The 22,249-nt window shown below is 41.7% G+C and overlaps 1 protein-coding gene across 2 annotated transcripts; it reads right to left on the bottom strand.

Annotated features, from left to right (window-relative positions):
* Positions 1–10,318: 10,318 nt before the first annotated feature.
* On the bottom strand, positions 10,319–20,294 carry Atox1 (Antioxidant 1 copper chaperone). 2 transcript variants are annotated; one of them, XM_080273749.1, is made up of 4 exons: positions 20,140–20,294; positions 17,507–17,582; positions 11,193–11,299; positions 10,319–10,773 (listed from the first exon to the last, which is right to left on the bottom strand). In XM_080273749.1, the coding sequence occupies exons 1-4, from the start codon at positions 20,149–20,151 to the stop codon at positions 10,747–10,749; spliced, it is 222 nt and encodes a 73-aa protein (XP_080129875.1). In that variant the 5' UTR covers positions 20,152–20,294; the 3' UTR covers positions 10,319–10,746. The 2 variants fall into 2 exon arrangements, with proteins under 2 accessions (XP_080129875.1, XP_080129874.1); XM_080273748.1 differs by having other exon boundaries at positions 10,319–11,299.
* Positions 20,295–22,249: the final 1,955 nt, after the last annotated feature.

Raw genomic sequence — 22,249 nt, 5'->3', positions numbered from 1 at the left:
GATTCCGAATCGCCGACTGGACTGTCAAAACGCGTTGCATGGTCGGCTTGGGGTCTGACTGCAGTCTGATTGTGGTCTGGTCGTGGTCGGTGACTCGTTACGCAGTTGTAATGGTTTTTTTGTCGGCGACTGCACGTTGACATGCAACGAACGCATCACGACGCATCCAATTGAGCTAAGACTGCTTCAGGACTGATCTACGACACTCCCGACTACGATGCAACTGTGACCCGACTTTTGGCAAGTCATGAGGCGGCCACGATTTTTTAAAGCGCGCTTTAAAAATTCGTGAGGCTTGAGGAGTCGTCCCAGCGGCTCACGACCGCCCTCCAGAGTCCGGGCTTTGTCGTAGAATCAAGGGACGACCGATGACAAAAGCCGTTACGACCTTGAGTTGCGCCGCGGTCGGGCCTTGAATCGCGTATGTGTGACAGGGGCTTAACAGATAAGATATAACGTACGATAATTTTCACCTCAAAAGTTTCGTCTCTTTTTGTGACTGTGTGTGTGTGTGTGTGTGTGTGTTTCGTCCCTTTTTGTGACTGTGTGTGTGTGTGTGTGTGTGTGTGTGTGTGTGATTCACCGGGTCGGTCAGGATCATGAGATGGTTTTCATCATCAGCTTTTTACCCTCCCGGAAGAAAGCTGAGAGCTCATATAATCCGATCTAAGGGCAAAGGCTTCACTGTCACACACGCACACACCCATCCCCTTGTTCAAGGTGTGTGTGTGTGTGTGTGTGTGTGTGTGTGTGTGTGTGTGTGTGTGTGTGTGTTTAGGAAGAACTAGACTCGGAAAAATTCTGTACCCTCCTTTTCTTGTACGTCCTACAGACGGCAAAAGAACCTACGATAATTTTCTCTCCCAAGAGTTTCTTTTGTAGAAGAATAAGCTACAAGGGAAGACTGCGTGTTATTCTTTGTCTTTCGTCTAAGTAAATAGACATAACATGATTCCCCCCCCCCACTCTCTCTCCCCAGGAAGAATCAGAGGCAAGGGAGGATTCTGAACTATTTTTTTTTTCCCTCGTCCCCTGTTAACACAAATCATGTTACGGCCGGGGATTCATCGCAAGTTTGTTCGTGAATCCGGCTCTCAGATTCACGAACTTAGGATGGCTCGGACCTAGGTAACGTTATTTTTCCCGTGTGGTCAACTGTGAAAATTATACAGTATCCGAATTCCCAAACGTATATTTTGTTTTTGCAGAGAGAAGGCAAACGCGTTACTTTCCACGCCTCCTTCATCTAGCTAAAACAGACACTCAGTTATGAGGGGAAGTGATTGTCAGTCTGTGAATCCGGATCCAAAACCATATACTGTCGCTGGTATGAGAAACTTTGTTGTACTTCTTCCTCCTTACCAATATTTCCGTGCATTGTATTTTTTTCTAACACCGACATTAAGGTATTCTAGGATAAAACAGTACATCAATAAGAGAGAGAGAGAGAGAGAGAGAGAGAGAGAGAGAGAGAAGAGAGAGATTACGAAGTCTCCAAGGTCAAGATAGGAACTCGGCCAGTCATAATCGAACTTATCCGACAAGGATTTATTTTTCAGTATACGAGTACCATGATAACCTGATTCTCTCTCTCTCTCACACACACACACACACACACACACAAGCAAGCAATACAACAACGATATCTGAAGACGCTGACCTTCACTTTCGGCTTGTAATTTCGTGGAATTTACTTGAATAGTGTTTGATTTATCCCAGTAATACCTCTGAATTTTTCCCGCCAAATTTTGCGCAGAACCAATTTTGCTCTGTTTTGTAATACGAATATATATATATATATATATATATATATATATATATATATATATATATATATATATATATATATATGTATATATATATATATATATATATATATATATATATATATATATATATATATATATATATATATATATATATATATATATATATATATATATATATCATACACACTGAGGGGAGGGTCCCGTGAAGCGTGCACTAAGATTCAGATTATACCTAGGCTAATTTTGAGTACGAAATATCTTATCAACATTATTTCAATTCTCAACAGCTACGGAGTGCAACTACTGAAGGCTTTAAGGGTGATATTGGTGTTCCTCAAATTCACCCATACAGTTATATCAGTATTTGTAGCTCCGTAACGGTTGAGAATGGGATTTTTTATACAGTACTCATTATTCAGAATTAACCAGAGAATAACCTTTTAAAGTTTGGCATACATTTCACGGAACACAGCGTATACCAGCAAGGGCGTTGCCCGGGTAAAAAGCCATGACTGTGCATACCTGCAGCGTCCTGGACCCTCGAAGGCCATCCTCCCTAAAGTTGGCGGTCAGCAGGTCATCTATCTATCTATCTATCTATTACCAGACGCCTCAATCCCGTTTGGGGTGGCCACAAACAAATCGCCTCCAAGTCGCCCTATCCCCCGCCATTTCACTGCCCTGCTCCCAACTCACACACCCCTCTCTCATATACCTTTCCACTCCATCCCTCCATCTCATCCTCGGCCTCCCCCTCCCTCTTCCCCCTTCCATCTCACTCACATACACTCTCTTCGTCAGTCTTTCACCCTCCATCCTCTCCACATGGCCAAACCACCTCAGTGTGTTCCTCATAACGCTTCCTATCACATCCACATCCACACCACAACGCTCCTTTATATCCTCATTCGTCAGCCTGTCTCTTCATGTGACTCCACAGGCTCCCCTTAAATAATTCATTTCCACTGCTCTCACTCTTGACTTGTGTCCTTCCAACAACGTCCAAGCTTCACTTCCATACGTTAGAGTTGGTATCACAATACTGTCATGTAGTAACTTTTTCACTTCCATGCTCACTTCCCTGTTTCTTATCACTGCTTTCAAAGAACCAGCAACCTTTCTTCCCTGCTGTACCCTTTCAAGTACTTCTCCCTCCATACCTCCATCCTTACTCATCACCCTACCCAAGTACTTAAACGTACTCACATTTTCCAATTCCTCACCATCCAACCTCGCTGTACATTCACTGACTTAACCTCTCTCAAAGACCATCACTTTACTCTTCCCTACATTCACCTTTAGATTCCGTTTCTTACACACTCTCGCAAACTCATCCACCAAGCCTTGCAGCTCCCCTTCGTCTTCACTCAACAACACAGTATCATCTGCAAACAACAGTACAGGGAGTTTCCAAACACTATCCTCTCTCACCAGGGCCACTCCAACATCCACTACCCTATCTTGTACCTCTTTTATTACCCCATCCATGTACAGATTGAACAACCATGGAGACATGACACATCCCTGTTTCAACCCAACTTTCAAAGAGAAAAATTCACTTAGTTCACCATCCACACGCTTTGCAGCCTTCGCACCATCATACATACTCTTCACATCATTCAACAACTTCCCATCTACTCCATATATTCTTAACACTTTCCACAATCCTTGTCTATCCACCCTGTCATATGCTTTCTCCAAATCCATGAAAGCTGCATACAACTTCTTTCCCTTCTCTAGAAACTTTTCCACTAAAGATCTAAGAATGAATATCTGATCTACAGAACCTCTTCCCTTCCTAAAGCCTCCCTGTTCTTCTCCAACTAATTTCTCTGTTCTTTCTCTAACTCTGTCAATAAGTATCCTACCATACACTTTTCCTATTATACTAAGAAGACAAATGCCCCTATGATTACCACACACTTCTTTTTCCCCTTTTCCTTTGTACAAGGGAATAATTATACCTGACTTCCAATCCTCCGGGACTCTACCTTCCTCCCAGGCCAATCCGCACATCTTCCACATCCATTCTACTACTATCTCTCCCTCATGCTTCAGCATTTCACCACACACTCCATCTATTCCCGGGGTTTCCCCGATTTAACTTTCTTCATTGCTTCCACAACTTCTATCCTACTGATTTCTTCCTGTCTTCTCACCTCCCTCCTTCTCCCAGGCATTCCCCAGCCACTTATACTCGCATTACTTCCATCCTCTATGTTCAACAATTCCTTAAAGTGTTCTCTCCATCTGCTCACTTTTTCTCCCTTCTCCACTAGTAATCTACCATTTTTATCTTTCACTCCCCTGCTAACTTCACTTCCAGAGGTCATACTTTGCATAAAATCTGATGTGGGTGGAGGTAAACCGCTGGGCAAAATTTATTTCCTAGGTTTAACTATCATACTCCCGTTACCATCACTGCCACTATCACCACTATGATTATTATCACTACATTCCTCATATTTACTTCCTCCCTCAATTATCTCCCTATTCATTCTTTTATAATGTTTTCATTCGCATCAGCTGACATATCACACCCCCACCTACACCACCCACCACCTGGGTGTGATGAAACCTGTCAAAAACAAGTCTTAAAGAATTGGGCTATCATAGAGTGCAAACCATGCAGTGATCGGCCCTGTGGTTGCTGAGATATAAGCCTCTCAAAAACGTTACGGTCAGGCCGGGACAGGTTGAGCCGCTCGTATGAGAAAATGCCAGTATTTGACGAGAGACTCGCGAGGGCTTCGCCCTCGCGCGTAACTATATTGGTACGTCATCGGAATGAAGTGGTTACGACTAACCAACAACAGCATGGCCTACTGTGGTGGCGAAGGCAGGTGTGAGGAACCTAGGTAGTGTCCTAATGGCAGGAGACAGCGCACGTAGTGTGTTGAGAGCCAGCATGTTGACGCAGAGAGGACCAGACCGAGTATGCCAACTACTGTGACTTATCTCACGCTTACTTCACATTATGAAACGCACTCACTGCTCCCATCACACCCAACAACCCCCGCTCCTTGCTGCTGCTCTTAGTCGGGAATCATGAACAAATTTACGTATATTTAATATTTCCCTCTTGTAACTCGAATTTTAGTGGGAATAGTGCACACTCCTATCCCTGCCATTTCTGTAAAATGCAAATCTTAGTTTCGAAATAATTTTCCTGTTGTAAGCAATGTTTGTTCAGTAAGAAGCGCAAGGACTGTGCGGATTTTTGCCATGCTTCTTGCCCTTCCTGAAAATAAAAATTTGGGGTCGGATAATCGAAGCTTCATGTACAATAATTTACGTGAGCGAAGGCTTTGAATTGCCTGACGTTAATGGAATTTCCAATGTAGGTACAGTTCTTGGTACAGGCTATACTCAAAACTTTTTTACGTTCACATATCACCAATGTATTGCATGCCCGTCACGCAAATGGGGGACTTTCTAAATGCTGTCTGTTACCTAGCTGGCAAGGCCAACTCGGTCCTCTCGAAACAGTAACGTAATTATCGTGACTATTAATGTCTGGGTAAACTTTTGAAATCTGATAAGAACATAGACCATTCGTCACTAAAACAATCGTTAATAAAAAAAATAAAACCAAACACTTCAATGAATACTTACTGTATGACTGGCTACTTTGCGTCTGCGTAAATTGGCCTTCCATCAGGCAATCCCCTCTCTCTATTAGTAATGAGCTCAGTGGCGTTGGCCTTCAAATACACATTCATACCGTATTACTGAGTAAGAGTAGTACTTTACTGAAGCTTGTCATTGCCTTGGTTTTCTGTCATTTAATATTTACCAAGTGCCGCCACTTGACATTTGTTTCCAAATTCATGGGCGACCGTTCGTAGTTTATTATATAACATACCTCATTTTTTCACTATAGTGGAGCAAGGGTAGATTTATAGTGGGTATGGTACTGGTTCAGGGAGGGTGGGGTATGATAATGGTGCAGGGTGAGTATGGTGGAGCAAGGATGGATTAATAGTGGGGCAGGGGTGTGTATGGTAGTGGCGCAGGGTTGGGTATGGTGGAGCAGGGATAAATTTATGGTGCGGCAGGGGTGGGAATGATGGAGGAGGGATAGATTTATAATGGGGCAGGGGTGGGTATGGTGAAGCGAGGGGTATGGTGGAGCAGGGGTAGGTATGGTAGTGATGAAGGGGTAGGTAAACAAGTAGGGGTATATTTAGGCAAGGGTGGGAATAGTAGTGGGCAGGGGAAAAGGGGCTGGGATGAGCTATGAAGTAATTTGAATATGATTTCTGTCAGGGTGATGGGTGTGGGGGTAGGGGAGAGATGGACAGGCAAAATCAATTACGAGATAAACGTGACGAAGAACAGCAGTGGGGGAAAATAAACTAGTATACTGTACACCAGAACAAGGTACAACAAGTCAGGCAGGCTGTACTGGAGGCTTAGGTGGCATAGGAGGCTTAGGTGGCATAGGAGGCTTAGGTGGCATAGGAGGCTTTGGTGGCATAGGAGGCTTAGGTGGCATGGGAGGCTTAGGTGGCATGGCTTAGGTGGCATAGAAGGCTTAGGTGGCATAGGAGGCTTTGGTGGCATAGGAGGCTTTGGTGGCATAGGAGGCTTCGGTGGCATAGAAGGCTTAGGTGGCATAGGAGGCTTTGTAGCACCTCTGCCTCAGGTGTGGACCGGGATTAATATGAACCTAGGGCTAAATTTCAAGGGTCTTTTAACTATACTCTGCTCGCTTTATTATTTGATATCTCTCTAAATCAAAAGCTGGGTTGTTAAAAAGGCTGACAATAGAATACTTTGCTGATTCCAAAGTATTATTCTGGAAAGGGTGTAGAGTCGTATTATTACCTTACTCTCCTACTGAGCTATGGTAAGTAGGGTGTAAAAGGAAGAAAATTCTCCGCCTTGTTAAACTGACTGAACTATACCTACACATAAGCACATTAATAATCATGATGTCACAATATCACACTGAAACGGAGAGGCACCAAGCAAGTTTTATTATCCTTGCCATGTTCTTACACTTTACAAATATAATTCATTTATTTCTGTTTGGTTAATCATCTATTTATTAATTAGAAAACCCCACATGCTTAGGGTTGGAGGTTCCATGTGATTTAAGTTATTTTGCATAATACACCTTAACAAAATTTTGTAAGACACTGATGTATTAATATCAACACAGCTTACATTGGTAACATGCTGGGGTGTAATGTGCAATATAAGTTAAATCAGCAAGGAGGAGACCTTACAATATCTGGAATGCTATGTGCAAGAGGATCAGGAATGACACAATGAGGAAAACCTCTCCGTCTGAGAAAGTGTCGTTAGTAACGGGATCGCTGTGATGAGGGGGTCTTAAAGTTATACGGGAAAAAATTTTACCTTTAATCAGATAAACATTGCATTCACCATCACGGCAACAGCAATAGCACTGCCCATCCCCATAACTAAGAATGATCTCAGCTGGTTAGCAGAGATAAATTGTTATGAGGGGCATGCTTAACACAGGGTCTAGGAGAGAGCCAACATCAGGGATAAACTCAGCATCATTGGATGTGTCACCATACTCATCGCCAGATGCGATGTCATTGGACCTGTCATCAAACATGTCATGATCAGACTCATCGTAGTGCGTGTTGTCAACGAGCATGTCATCGTGGCATGTGTCATAATGGAACGTGTCGTTGTCGGACTTGTCGTGGGATGTGTTGCCGTGGGATGTGTTCTTGTAGGGCTCGTCATAATATGTGTCGTAGCGGGATGTGTTGTCATAATTGTTGGTTGCAGCTTCATTGCCGTGAGATGCAGAGCCAGCGGCATGGGATGTCACGTTGCCGCGGGATGCAGGGTAGTTGAGTTCAATTCCATTTAAGGGGCTGCTATGTGATGAATGGCAGAAGGGGGAAAGAAGGGACAGGGTCAGGGACAGGGATTGGGGGTCACCTGTGGAGCTCAGTGAGGGGGCGGAGTAGGAGGATGAGGCTGGGGCGGGTTCAGACACATTATTATTGTCCTCTGGGCTGCTCTAACATCCTCTGCCCTACCATGTTCCTCTTTTATGACCCCAGCCACATACAGACTGAACAACCATGGAGACATGACACATCCCTGTTTCAATCCAACATACAGATGGAAAAATTCACTCAGATCACTATCCACACGCACTACAGCCTCAGCAGCCTCATACATACTCTTTGTGGCATCTAATAACTACCCATTTACTCCATATATTCTTAATACTTTCTACATTCCTTGTCCATTCATTGTCATATGCTTTCTCCAAATCCATGAAGACCACATACAACTTCTCTCTCTTCTCTTGAAACTTTTCCACTAAAGACCTAACAATGAATATCTGATCTACACAACTTCTGCTGTTGATGGTACTGAACACTGCAATGGACTCAAACTGCTGTAGGTATTGATCAACACATCACAACCAAAAACTGTATGATGAATCCTAGGCAAATTTCTCTTCTTTGACATCTCATATCGGTTCACTAGTTTGCACTTGGAAACTTATCAGCTCAGTATACCACTACCTGTTACAATGGTATGATGTTTCCCTCAGTTTACTATAATTTTATATGTTTCTTTTTTAGTATATCTCTTTTGATAGACGTATCTGTTCTACAGAATGTTATTTCTCTTCAAGCAATCTGGCTCTGAATGGAATCATTTTGGCATCATAATGACTGAATATTTAAATTACACTGCTAAAATTAAGAAATCAAGGAAAAATACATGTAAACAAAATTACCACTTGAGTACATTCCTGGTTAAATAAATCTGCTCTTGTACTCAGTGTCAGATAAGTGGGTGAGAAGCTATGTGCAGAATGTTTTATAACCTACAGTTATCTGGTAGAACCAGGATTCTGGGGGTTTGAATAGTGAGTGAACAGGAGTATCGTCCATTCAACTGGGCAAACTCTGGTTAGTATATCATTCTCGCAAGTTTTATCTGACTCTTTGAACCCTACCTCACCCCACTGTAGGGTAGGAAGGCCTGGATGATGAATGATGATGATGTCCATTAATTTATAAGCCTATCAACATGTTTTAGCATGTATCAAAATGCAAGTTTTACGAACACAAAGGTCTCTTCTACGTCTCAGCCAGGCCACTCATGAGCAATAATAATCCAGGTGGGTGAATAATTGGACCTTTATTGTTGAAATCACATGCCCCTGACCCTAACAAACAATTCTAAACCAAAAATTATTTGAAGACTTTTACAAAATATATGAAATGCAGCATCACATGCACAGTATAATACAAAGCCCTCAACAGTGAATGGGTTAAATATTGCATATAATTCATTAACTCCTTCACTAAGAAAGACCTTTCCTATGCTGAATGACACTGTTTGGAGGTATCAAAAGTACAGCAAAACGAGTACCGGTATTATCATAGTAAACACGCTAACAGGACGCTTGTTTTCTTGAATTCAACAATACTTATAAACAGGAGTTCAATATCTTTGGTTACAAATTTAACATCCAATAGGACAAGAAAAAAGTTATCACCAGTATTATTTAAATAACTTATGCATGTCATGAAAGCCAACTACCGTATTTCTCAGTGTATAGCGTGCTCCAGCACAAAACACGCACCCTAGTTTTCAAGAGAAAATTTGGAAAACAACTAGGTCTAGGCCTAGCCTAACAAGAACATGAGGTTGCAGGACTTCCACCTACTTTATCACGATTTCGTTGGATATTTACTGTGCAGCTCTAAACGAGTTTATTTCTTCACAAACAACAGCACTCTAATTTCAAATGTATCGGTACCTGTATCATTTCATGCTATATCTCTGGAGAATCTGAAATCCCAGAGAAATAATGTTGAACCTTTCGAAACAACCACCATATGGCATTTGTTTTGGCCCGACATGCCAGCTACCAAATAGCAGTGTTACCAAGGAAGGTGAAAATTTCGTTGTAACTCTGACATCATATTCTGCTGTTCTATTTACTTAAAAGCAAGGGAAATTGCCACTTCTTTCCAGATACTCATGAAATTTTATTCTTTTGAAGTTTAGTGCTTGGCAACACTGTTCATAGGGTTGGCAGTAAACAATACATTCACAGTGTCATCAGTCACACGAAAAGGAAAAGTCTTGATGCCCTTACAGTACTTTGATAAACACTGAAGAATTGTTCACTGTATAACAACATAATAGTACAGGCCTTGCGTAAACACAGCCATGAAATAATACGGAGGTAAGCTTTCATCAGTTTCAGGAAGATATAGCCACTTCTGGGTTCAACTGTGCCCCATCCCTTCCCTACTAAAAGGGGGTACGGTGGCCAGTGGTAGGGCATTAAGCTCGTAAATGGGGGATTGCGAGTTCGAGCCTCGCCCGGGACTGCCGTGCCAGGAGTGGTAGCGCGCTCCTGTACCTAGCGAGGCTACATGATCCAATACAGGGTCTAGCTCGGGGAATGCCATTTCTCCCATTTTCCCAGCTTTGTTGTATAACATGCAAGACATACTTTGAGAGCATTTTTTTTGTTTAAAAAAAATAAAAAAAAAAAAAAAAAAAAAAAAATTATACCCTGAGATATATGGTAAAATGAATGAAAGTGGGTAAGGTTGGAACCTCCCCCATAGGCCAAAACTGGTACTGGCATACAAATATGGCAAATCCACCATCCTGTAACTGTGCTGCACATAGATTTGCAGCTCACAGTGCACTGGAGGGGAACAGACTGTACTTATAACTTCATTATTCCCCGGATGCATGTCCAAAAATAGATTAAATAACCATGATCTTGGCATCTCCACTCTATGTGTATGGTACTTAAAATTTTTGGAACGATGATTACAATGTTACAAATTACCCTGATTAACCCTTTCAGGTCTCCTGGCCACGATCATGGCGTTATTGGTATGGGTTTCCTGGCCATGATCATGGTTCGCCTATTTGCGCAGGTGATTTTAAACTGTGGTGGGAAGCTGATGGTATCAGTATTTCTCTCAATATTTAGTCATTTCCTGGGTATTAGACAATTTAACTGAGAGGAAATAAACACAGATTAATGATTTTAGGTTAGCAGGAATGTTTCTCTATCATTTTGTATACAGAGATGCATTGTGACACCACACACCACTTGCTACGCAACTTCTCAGCATTATTACGGCTCTTGTATAGTTCAGTAGAGCCCTAATATTTTGTAGACAGATGAGTATTAGTTCCATATGCATGAATATAATATTTTTTTTCCAAAATTACAAACCTTGATTTTAGGGGGTCAAAAAATGCAATTTCTCAGACTGGACCTACAGACCTATTTTCAACCTGAAAGGGTTAAACAAGGCATACTCTCAAATATATTATTTTGCAAGTAATGTACAGTCATGTAATGAACAACAAAAACCTTAAACAATATGGCATACCTAAGGCTCAAGCACTCTTAGACCCTATGTATGTCACCTCCTTGCCAGTCTTTTGCAGCGTTTCCTTCAGTTCATCAGCAGATAATTGACTTGTTACAAGGACCTTCTTATTTTCCAGATCAATATCCACACTGGACACTTTATCTGCAAAAAGGTTAAATATTAGATACATTGTGTAGCTCCCTACACAAATTTACCCTAAAATATAGGTAAACCCCAATTTACAATACCCCTAGATGTGATACCCCAGAACAGTGATGGGGTTGAAATACCACTCTACCCCGCCTTTCATAGGCCTACCCCCGGTTTTGCAATAGGTTTTGATATTTTTTTATCAATTCCGATGATATTTTAGACTTAAAATTTGTGTTTAGGTTGATTTATAAACTTTTTAGACTTAGATTAATGTTGCAGTCACAGGTGGAGTGAACACTGTCATTTTGGGTATGGATTCTTGCCCAACTGATGAGGTACAAAACGGTGTGGACAACTAGACAACTCAACAAAAAATATTTTGATGATGATGATGATGATGATATATATATATATATATATATATATATATATATATATATATATATTAGCCCCTCATTCATCTGGATGCTCAGTACCCAGACATGTTCATTATCTGGATGCTGGACCTTGGCTCTATTAAACCATTATCCAAATTTACTTGCTATTATCCAGACATAAAGTCCCAGAGAACTTCGACTGGCCAGTCAACATGTTCAAACATTTGGTATCGTGGCTGCTGGGCTCGAGCCTTGAGCGGAGTCCGTAACCCACAACCAGAGCTAAAATGTCCGTCTGCCCATGTACTGAATGGGCAAAGCAGCGCGCTCATCCGATCACTCCCAATGAACCTCCAGCACCCAAGTAATACGACTCTAACCCACAAGCGGTGACAAAACATCCGTACACATCCTGACTGAATGTCCAATATCACGCGGCCACTGAGCTAAGTCTTTCCCAACCGCCACCATCATCGAACACAGACCGCATGCCATGAGTACATGTTCAGTGACAGCAGATGTCCATCTCTCTACCGAACGTTGAGAGTCCCCCAGTCACCGTGAGCTGTGTTTCTGCATGGCCACTCGAGATCTAACAGACCGCAAGCCACAAGTAAAAGTATGGTAAAAGCACCCGTCATCCTTGCGACAGAAGGGGGAGAAACCTGCTCACAGCCTCGCTTCTCCCCCCCTTCCGTCCCTCCTCCATACCCTCCTGGCTTCCCCCTCACTACTTCAGCCCCTACCCTCCTCTGTAGTGATAACACTGACTCGTGAGTTTTCAAAGTTTTTCGTGATTTATTCAACTACTATTGGTCGTATCAAACTTCTGCAGTAACCACAAGAAAGCTCATGAAATTCTGCATCTAGACATACTGTATGCTTAACTGTTGCAAGGCACTGGCAAAAATTTTGCACTAGGATGGTGGGAAGTTATATGAAGGTAAGTTTTACTCCTGAACACTTTATTCCCACAGCATTTCTGTATCTTTACTTATCAGTTCTCCTGAACACTTTATTCCCACAGCATTTCTGTATCTTTACTTATCAGTTTTATGCATTTTTATTAGCTTATCTTATAACATAAACACCAGCGAAGATGACAGTATATATTTACACCAATATAACCAGTTTCCTGCGGCATATTTGGCTGTGGAATTTTATTTGAACCTGCGATCAATCACTCATCACGGATAACTGATTTTCAAACTGTCTTCAATTTTTTTGTGGATTTTTGTTGGTTATGCATTGATTTCTTGATGTTTAGCATTATAGATAATCCAATGTGTGTTTTGATGTCTCAATATGGCAGAATGACCAGACAACAGTGCCAAAATTAGGGGGGGTACTGTACAAACAGTACTGTAAAGATCGGGTGTTTTTTGGTTTTCATTTTTTTTTTTTTCATGGTTTTCTTGGTGTTTAGCATTAATACGGATAATCCTATGTGTGTTTTGATGTCTCAGTATGGCAAAATGACTGGAAAACTGTGCCAAAATTAGGAGAGGAATTGTACAAACAGTAGTGTATAGGTTGGGTGTTTTTTGGTTTTAATTTTTTTTTTTTTCATGGTTTTCTTGGTGTTTAGCATTACTTTGGATATTCGTATGTGTGTTTTGATGTCTAAATACGGCAGACTGACCTGAAAACTGTGCCAAAACTAGGAGGGGTACTGTACATACAGTCGTGTATATGGTTGGGTGTTTTGGGGTTTTATTTATTTATTTTTTTTTCATGGTTTTCTTGGTGTTTAGTATTACTCTGGATATTCCTATGAGTGTTTTGATGTCTAAATATGGCAGACTGCCCTGAAAACACTCCCAAAATTAGGAGGGGTACTGTACATGCAATGGTGTATAGGTAGGGTGTTTTTTGTTTCCATTTATTATTATTTTTTTTTTTACCATTTTCTTGGTGTTGAAAATTCTTTTGGATAATCCTATGTACATTTTGACGTCAAAATATGGCAGAATGACTGGAAAACACTGCCACAATAAGGAGGGGTACTGTACATACAGTATTGTTTAGGTAAGGTGTTTTTTGGTTTTCAGTGGTTTTACTATTCCTTTGTGTTTGGATGTCTAAATATGCCTGAATAACCGGAAAACACTGCCAAATTAAGCACAGGTACTGTACAAACAGGTTAGATGTAGGTTGGAGGTTGGGTATAGGTAGGGTCTGGGTATGGTAGGGGAATAGTGTTTATTATCTGGATGTTGCCACTACCTGGACATGCCTTTGGCTCTCTTATGTCCAAATAAATGAGGGATTACTGTATAGCTATGTACTGTATATCAGCTAATGCTGAATATTCTCTTACATACCGCAGACTGCAGTGAGAAAAATGTGGGGCCAAGCACAGGATTTATGCCCAAGAACATGTCAGTAAACCGCTGCTTGGGTTGCTGTGGGTGATGGTCTGTAAACATGATAGGCCACCTTCCACTATGTGGTCTTCTAAAGTTTATTCTACTTCACTTAGAATACTGTCAGAAAGATCATCATCACTGTCAACTATAATTTCACCTGGTGGATATTCAACGCTCAAATTTTCTCTATCTTGTGAGAAAACGAGCAAAAAAAAAAAAAGGTCATAAAAATGCACCTTTTCTGGTGAAAATACAGCTACTGCTCCTCGTCTCTCATCAGCTCTGATTCATCATGTTCAGGCAGCAGAAGTCACAAGGAATCAACACAGGAAATAAGTGGGTGAACACCAGAGGTGGGAGGAGCTGAAATGTAGCCTGGTGAGCTTGCCAAGATACACCCTGAGTAGCAAGCAGGCGAGCTTGCTCCTCCAGCTTTCCCCTATACACTTCACAAATATTTGACACTTCACATACATCACAGCCTGGCATACAGGATCTGGAGTGTTATGATGCCTGACATAAGTCAAGGTCTTAAAAAAAAAAAAAAAAAAAAAAAAAAAAAAAAAAAAAATCTGCTGACAAGGCAATCTAATGACCTGTATCTTGGGCCTCATGTCTCTAATGACCACATAGACTGCCACCTACAGTATATTCTCATCATTATTACAGCACTGAAAATATTGTTTGGAAAACTCATGGTTATGGTAATATCGGCATATGCTTCACAGTAATATCGGCATATGCTTCACAGCGTCCCTGACAGAACCCGTACTGACGATCAGAAAGAAGGTTGTGATAGGAAAGATGCTTTAAAATTTTTCTATTGAGAATTGACTCAAAAACTTTTGAAATACAGGACGTTAAAGCAATTAGATGATAGTTGGAGGGTTGGGAGTGGTCACCCTTCTTTGGGACTGGGTGAATGAGAGCAAACTTCCAGCAAGAAGGAGAGGTGCAAGTTGACTGACAAAGGCGAAAGAGTTTGCCTAGGAAGGGTGTAAGCACAGAAGCACAGTTCTTGAGAACAAAAGGAGGGACACCATCAGGCCCATATGCCTTGTTAGTACTGAGGTCAGTGATGGCAGAAAATACATCAGCTGAAGAAATTTTAATGTCAGCCATGAGGAAGTCAGAGGAGGGAAGTGATGGAAGAACAGCACCAGAATCGTCTAAGGTGGAATTGGAGGAGAAAGTCTGTGCGAAGAGATCTGCTTTATCAGTAGAAGAAATAGCTACAGAACCATCAGAGTAGAAAAGAGGAGGGAAGGATGATGAGGTAAAGTTGTTAGAAAGGTTTTTGGCAAGGTGTCGGAAGAAGCGGGAAGAATTCGAGTTGGAGAGTTGAGAGCATTTAGTACGGATGAAATTATTTTTAGCAGAGCAAAGAACAGACTTAGCATGATTCCAGGCAGAAACGTAAAGATGATGTGATTCAGGGGTGGGTTGGCTCCGGTACCTTTTGTAGCCCCTCTCCTTGTTGCGGACAGCATTAGAACAAGCGTGATTAAACCAAGGCTTTCTTGCGTTAGTCAAAGGATATGAGAAAGGAAGGTATGCTTCCATGCCTGAGAGAATAACCTCCGTAATGCGCAAGGCACACTCAGATGGCTCACGGCCATGGAAGCAATAATCATTCCAGGGAAAATCAAAGAAGTACTGCCTGAGGGCCTCCCAGTCCGCGGCTCCAAAATGCCACAGACGACGTTTCCCTGGAGGGTCCATAGGCCGTACCGGAGTGATAGGACAGGTTAAGGCGATAAGGTTGTGATCGAAGGAGCCCAACAGAGAGAAATGATTAACAGAGTAAGCAGAAGGATTAGTTGTGAGAAGACGTCAAGCATGTTGGAGCTCTCTCCAAGGTGGTCAGGGATACGGGTAGGGTGCTGTACAAGCTGCTCTAGGTCATTAAGGATACAAAAGATGTAGGCTTGTTCACCAGGTGGATCAGTGAAAGGAGAGGAGAGCCAAAGGTAGTGGTGAACATTGAAATCTCCTAGAATGGAGATTTCAGAGAAAGGAGAAATGGATAGAATGTGTTCCATCGTAGAAGTAAGATAGTCGAAGAATTTTTGATAGTCAGTAGAATTAGGGGATAAGTAAACAGCACAGATATATTCAGTCAGAGAATTTCAGGAAAGCCGAAGCCAGAGTGTAGAGAATTCAGAAGAATTGAGTTCAGGAACACGAGAGCAAGATAAGTCGTTGCGTATGTATACACAACAGCCACCTTTGGCTTTGAAATGAGTATAGAGAAAGTAGGAGGATACAGAAAAGGGTTTGCTGTCAGTTGCCTCAGACAGCTGAGTCTCAGTTAGAAAAAGAAGGTGAGGTTTAGAGGAGAAGAGGTGGTGCTCAACAGAGTGAAAGTTAGAGGAAAGGCCGCGAATGTTGCAGAAATGAAGAAGAGAGTCAGACAGTGGTTCCAGGCACCTCGAATTGTCACCGGGAGACGGGCGGATGGTGGGGGCATTTATGGTCCCCCCCCCCCCCGGGGACTCCGAGGCTTGGTGATGAGATGCCATAATTTTTTGAATTTTGGAAAAGGAAGTGTAGTGTGTACTGTGCATGTAGTTTGGTGTAGACAGTTACAGCTACTTGGAGTGTAATGCTGTATGGTAGTGAGACCTTAGCAGTAAATGATGAGCGATATTTGTTGGCTCAATCACAGAGAAATGATAATGATTAGAAGGATCATATGCCTGAGAGGGTTAGGAATGTGACTGAAGGGTTGACAGGAAGGATGAGACTAGAATGTATTAGTGCTGTGATCAGAAAGGGTATATTGAGATGGTTCTGGCAAGTTGAGTTGGAAGATGACAACTGAGTAAAGAAGACAAGAAGTGTGAATGTTGAGGGTAGGGTTGTGAGAAGCAGCCCAAAAAAGACCTGGGATAAGATTACAGTGTGTGACCTCAGGGATAAGGGACTGATCAGAGAGGCTGCCAGAGATCAAGCGGCTTGAAGAGCCACCATTAGGTGATCATAGACAACACATGCTAATACTGAACACTGGAGCCTTTATAAACAAAATGAAGTGAAACTATTACATACCAAATCTTATACTATGATCAAACAACATAATAGAAACAAAGAAAGGCAGGTGAAAGGGGTGAGTAAGCAGAAGGGGCTGTGACACAACCCTGTTTGATACCAGAAAAAAAAACCATAATGATGGCCAATATGGTACTGACTGAACATTACAGGCATCACCCATACTTTATAAGTGTGCCTAGAAGCTTAACAGTGATACTAAATCACAAAGAATGTCTGCAGGCCATCAAACTATGCAAGGAAAACATGTCGGCAACGGAAGGTTGCCCAGGGTTTGGTGATTAGTGTGCAACTTTCTGTGATTACTATGGATATGGCTGCAAAAATATAATTTAAAAAAAAATGACAACTTGCAAGTATAATATAGTATTTACTATACTAGGCTAAGTACTTCTACTATCATTTTCAAGGCTTCTTACCTCCCAGCTTGCCAAGTACTCTCTTGGCAGCCCCTGAGCAGCCCTCGCAAGTCATCTCCACTTTGAATTCATGAACCTGAAAAAAGTAAAAAGGAAAAATGTATATACTGTAGAATTATATAAGACTGGTACAGCAGAGCACAAGGTTTTGCCAACTTTCCTAACATAATGTGAACTTTTAGATGAAAATATTTCAAATCTACAGGATGTGTACTGCTGTTTGTAACATAAATAAATAATCAAAGATGGCTTGTTTTCATGGAGAGTTACAGATCAGCAGTGGGTCCTCAGGTTTCACTTGGTCCAACTTCTTAGTTTACAAATTGCAGTGACCTCTAAATTCTCAAGAGTCTGCTACCCACGGGAAATACTGTTCAGTTTTGTGCTTTGGTGAAGCAGCACCTACTATGGTGCCCGGGGACTGAGTGGAGAGATGCAAATGTGACATCCACCCACAGGCAAAACCTCCAAACTCTCCTCTCTGTCTCACTCTGGCAAGGCAGTCCACCATGAGAGAACACTGGTTCACTGCACAGGATGGCCCTGAGAGGGCAATTGGTTGACTGCAGTTGATAGGTCTCCTCAGCCAGACAGACTGGGGTTACTCTAGGACTATCTATCTATAGCCTGACGCCCTAATCCCGCAAAAGGTAGCCACAGACAAAACACCTCCAAGTAACTCCGTCAACCATTATTTGACTGCCCACCCCCCAGCTCACTCCCCCTTCCCTCATATACCATACCTATCAACTCCATCCCTCCACCTCATCTTCGGTATCCCCTTCACTCTCCCTCCCTCCACTTCACCTACATACACCCTCTTAGTCAGTCTGTCATTCTCCATTCTCCCCACATGTCCAAACCACCTCTGTATATTTCTCCTAATTTTCTCAATCACATCCACATCCACCCCACAACGTTCTTTCACTTCTTCATTCGTCAACTTGTCCCTCCATGTCACTCTACGTGCTCCTCTCAGGCAACTCATTTCCATTGCTCTCACTCTTGACTTATTTCCCTCTTGCAAGGTCCACGCCTCACTTCCAGAATCCAATGGACGAAGATTTGCCTATGTCTATTTGCCTAAGATCGGTAAAATTCTAGCAGCAGTGTATGTTCTCATAGAAGAAGTCGAGGCACGTGAAACCAGCTACCTTAGTACGCAGGAAGAGCTCAGTGGAGTACAAACCACTTTTCGTCTTTACACTGAAAGTCAAAATATGGAGGTAAGCAGAAGAAAACACATACTCATCACATGCAACTACCAAACACGAACAACAGGAACCAGTTGCCTCTACACTGTCTGCTACACTTCCTCATTTCCTGGGGAAGACGATGATGATGTGATGTCAGTGGTGTCATCTTTGGACTCTAAAGGTTTTATGGGAAAGGTGAATGAGGTAGAGGGACATGGGGAAGTAGTTCAGTCGAGTGATGAAGGCAAGACTGGTGATGGGAACAAGGGAGTGGAAGGTGATGTGGCAGGGACAAACTAAAGTGTATCTCCCTGCCTCGGATCCACCTGTATTCATGCCAATCAGAGCCACCATCTGCTCCATTTAAGATAAATAACTATGTTTTATATTTTATATATTTTATCTGAACTATAAGTGTTTGAAGTGTGCCCTTTAGTACATCTCTGTGGCTCAAAAAGTGGACTTTGAGGGAGCGATGTTGCCCATATGCTATTTTTTTCAGTAAATGTGAAGTTCAGGACCAATATGGCTTTCAACATGTAGACATGGTTTTTCTGATGGTTTTTGGTGTGTTTTGAAAGAATCTGACCTTCATTTCCACCGCAAATGCTTCGTTTTCCCATTTCCCCCCCCCCTCCCCCTTTGGGCGTGGTAGAAGGGAAAACGAAGCATTGCCAACAGAAAAGAAGGTCAGAATCATTCAAACCACATCAAAAACCATCAGAAAAACCTTGTCTACAAACCTAACCTAACCCAACCCAACCTAACCTAACCTAACCCAACCTAACCTAACCTCCACATTGGTCCTAGACATCACTAATACCTTTTTTTCCATAAGACATGTTTACAGTGAATGAATTCACAGTGACCAAGCTCGTCTGCCACCCATTAACTTGTTCACCGTGCGATGGCACTATATATAGCCGCATTTTTGTGAGGCTTTATATGCAGGGTGGTGCAAAAGTAGCTTGACATTGTTATGTTTTATTATGTTCGTAAAAGTCTTATGTTATGTAAAACTCTTATGTGTCGAAGTGTGGCTGACAGAATCCAGTTCAATGGTGGGGACGGACAATTTGAACACTTACGAAACTAAAAGTGTGTCTTTTGTGTTGGAATAAATGGTAAATGTCAACCTACTTTTGCATCATCCTGTATGTATATATATATATATATATATATATATATATATATATATATATATATATATATATATATATATATATAAAATTATAGTTTCATAATATGACTGTTCTCTTGAAAGTGGTCAGCAACAGCAACGCACCCATATTCTTCATTCGACACTTCCCCCGAGTTTCCTCGCCCAAAGACGTTCTTTTACCTGTGACGTGGAACCGACTAACAAATCATGAGGCTAATCTCAAAATATTTCTAGGCTCTAATGGGTTAAGGGAAGGAACAGTCAACGAGCTTTACCTGAGTTGCCATGATGATTATCCTCAAACTCCAGATGTATTTGTTTCCACCTTTCAAAGCTTAAACCTCTTTCACCGACCGTGATCTCCGGCGTCTGATACGTTAACGATAAGGAAATCGGCGTTAAGCCGTCGGCGCCAGCTGAGTTGACACCAGTGGCAGTGTTCCCGTCACAACAAACTATTCCCCTAACTGGGTTTTCCCCGTCAGAGGAATACCTGTCACATTCTTATCACAGGGACAAATACACACTTAAGTCTTCAGATGAAGTTGTATCAAAATTTGTAATACCACTATTAACACTAATGAAGGCAAATCTGAATTATATCAGAATAATAATGCTGATTCAGCGGTGCAACGAAATACCGAATCACCTAACACTCTAAAGCGCTAAACTTCAGCAAAACAACTAATCACATACCTGACTCGCTACACGTTAGCAATAAGCTCTCCTAAAAATCGCTACAAATATGTACTTCCGTCTCTTCAAAGTCGTTTTAAAATATACCCAGGATGTCGTGGTACCAATAAAAATAAATAAGGACAGTTATGGGTGACGCAAGCATATAATTCAAACTCTTTTATAAACAGAAACAAGTTAATTGTTGACTAAATGTGCGACTTACAAATATTATCCAAATCTTACACTATCGAATGAACACAGTCCTTGAAAGATCCTCATAAAAGATTATTATAGTATCAATATATTAAATTTATATAATGACGGGGAAGCAGATTGTCGGGGATTCTTCTCTGCATTGACGGAATGACGGGGAATTGTCTGTTTGTCTAAGAACTGTAAATTTCGTACTAACGGGGAAAGACTAGGGGCCATACTGGCGAGTTTCTAGTTGTAACACTTCTTAACTACAGTTCATACAACTTAAAGAAGTAAAATAGCTTCAAGATCCCACAGCTTTGTCATAAACCTCGCATAGTCGATTCACCCCATAACACATTAACCACTGGATTTGACGCTGCTAACATTCCACATAGGTTCATCTCAGAAGCAAGTAAAAATCGTCAATAATAACATTCCACCATTCACATATTGTGAGAGGTGCAACTTTTGTGAGTATTAGGGTATATAAGTCCATTGTGACTGGCCCTTCATAGCCTTTAAGTAGACGTTGTCACTGCCAATGGTCAGAGGTTTCTGTTTTTCTATTTGTAATCAGACAACATCGTCCGTGTCGCCCTGTCCTCAGCCATATGGCTACCCTTCCGCCAACTCACACCCCCATATCATCCTTCGTCTCCCCCCCACCCTTCTTCCGTCCACACCACTCACACTGTAGTCGGTATATTATCTCTATCCTTTCTGTATGGCCAAACCATGTCAGTATTTCTCATAACAATGAAATACACATTAACACCACTCCTGTACTTCACTTGTCTGTCTATCACTCCATGTAACTTTGCATGCTCCTGTCAGATAACCCATTTCGATTGCTCTCACTCTGTGTCCTTGCAACAGGGTCCAAGCTTTTCATCTGAAGGGCTCTTATCACAATACTGGATTGGCATATATAATTTAACAGAAAAATGCAAGGCACAGTGTGGTCAAGCCTACTATAGACCTAATATATAAATTCTGTCTATCAGTCTATCTATAGCCAGATGCCATAATCCTGTAAGGAGTTGCTGTAATTTTTTACAGAGAGGGGCATTAACCCTCTGCCAACCAACTTGTTAACATGTAGGGAACACATATGGTTGGTTATATGGTTACCACCTGACACTGTAAATGGTATCCTGGCTTACAGGAAACTATTGGGTTTTTCACTCATTGTAAAGCCCCTTGAAAAAGGAAAGGAGGGTAACAAGAAATGGCAGGAAAGATGGGAGAAATAGGAAGAGAGGAGGGAATACACAGAAAAAGAATGATATTTATTAATTTTTATATTTATATCAGGATCACCTGAAATCTGTAAATCACAGATGGGTAGAGTCATGGCTAGTAAAACTAATACCTTGGACAACACTGTTCATCATACTGTATATAAAAGCTCCAGCGTGCTTGCATGAATCAGTCATGGTCACCTAATGGCAGCTGTCCATGCTACTTGATCTCTGGCAGCCTCCCTATTTAATCCCATAACCCTGAGGT

This window comes from Coenobita brevimanus, chromosome 55 (genome assembly GCF_032717465.1).
Source record: "Coenobita brevimanus isolate Jiangsu-jjx chromosome 55, ASM3271746v2, whole genome shotgun sequence".
Classification (NCBI taxonomy): domain Eukaryota; kingdom Metazoa; phylum Arthropoda; class Malacostraca; order Decapoda; family Coenobitidae; genus Coenobita; species Coenobita brevimanus.
This window is presented reverse-complemented; position numbering and strand designations above follow the sequence as displayed.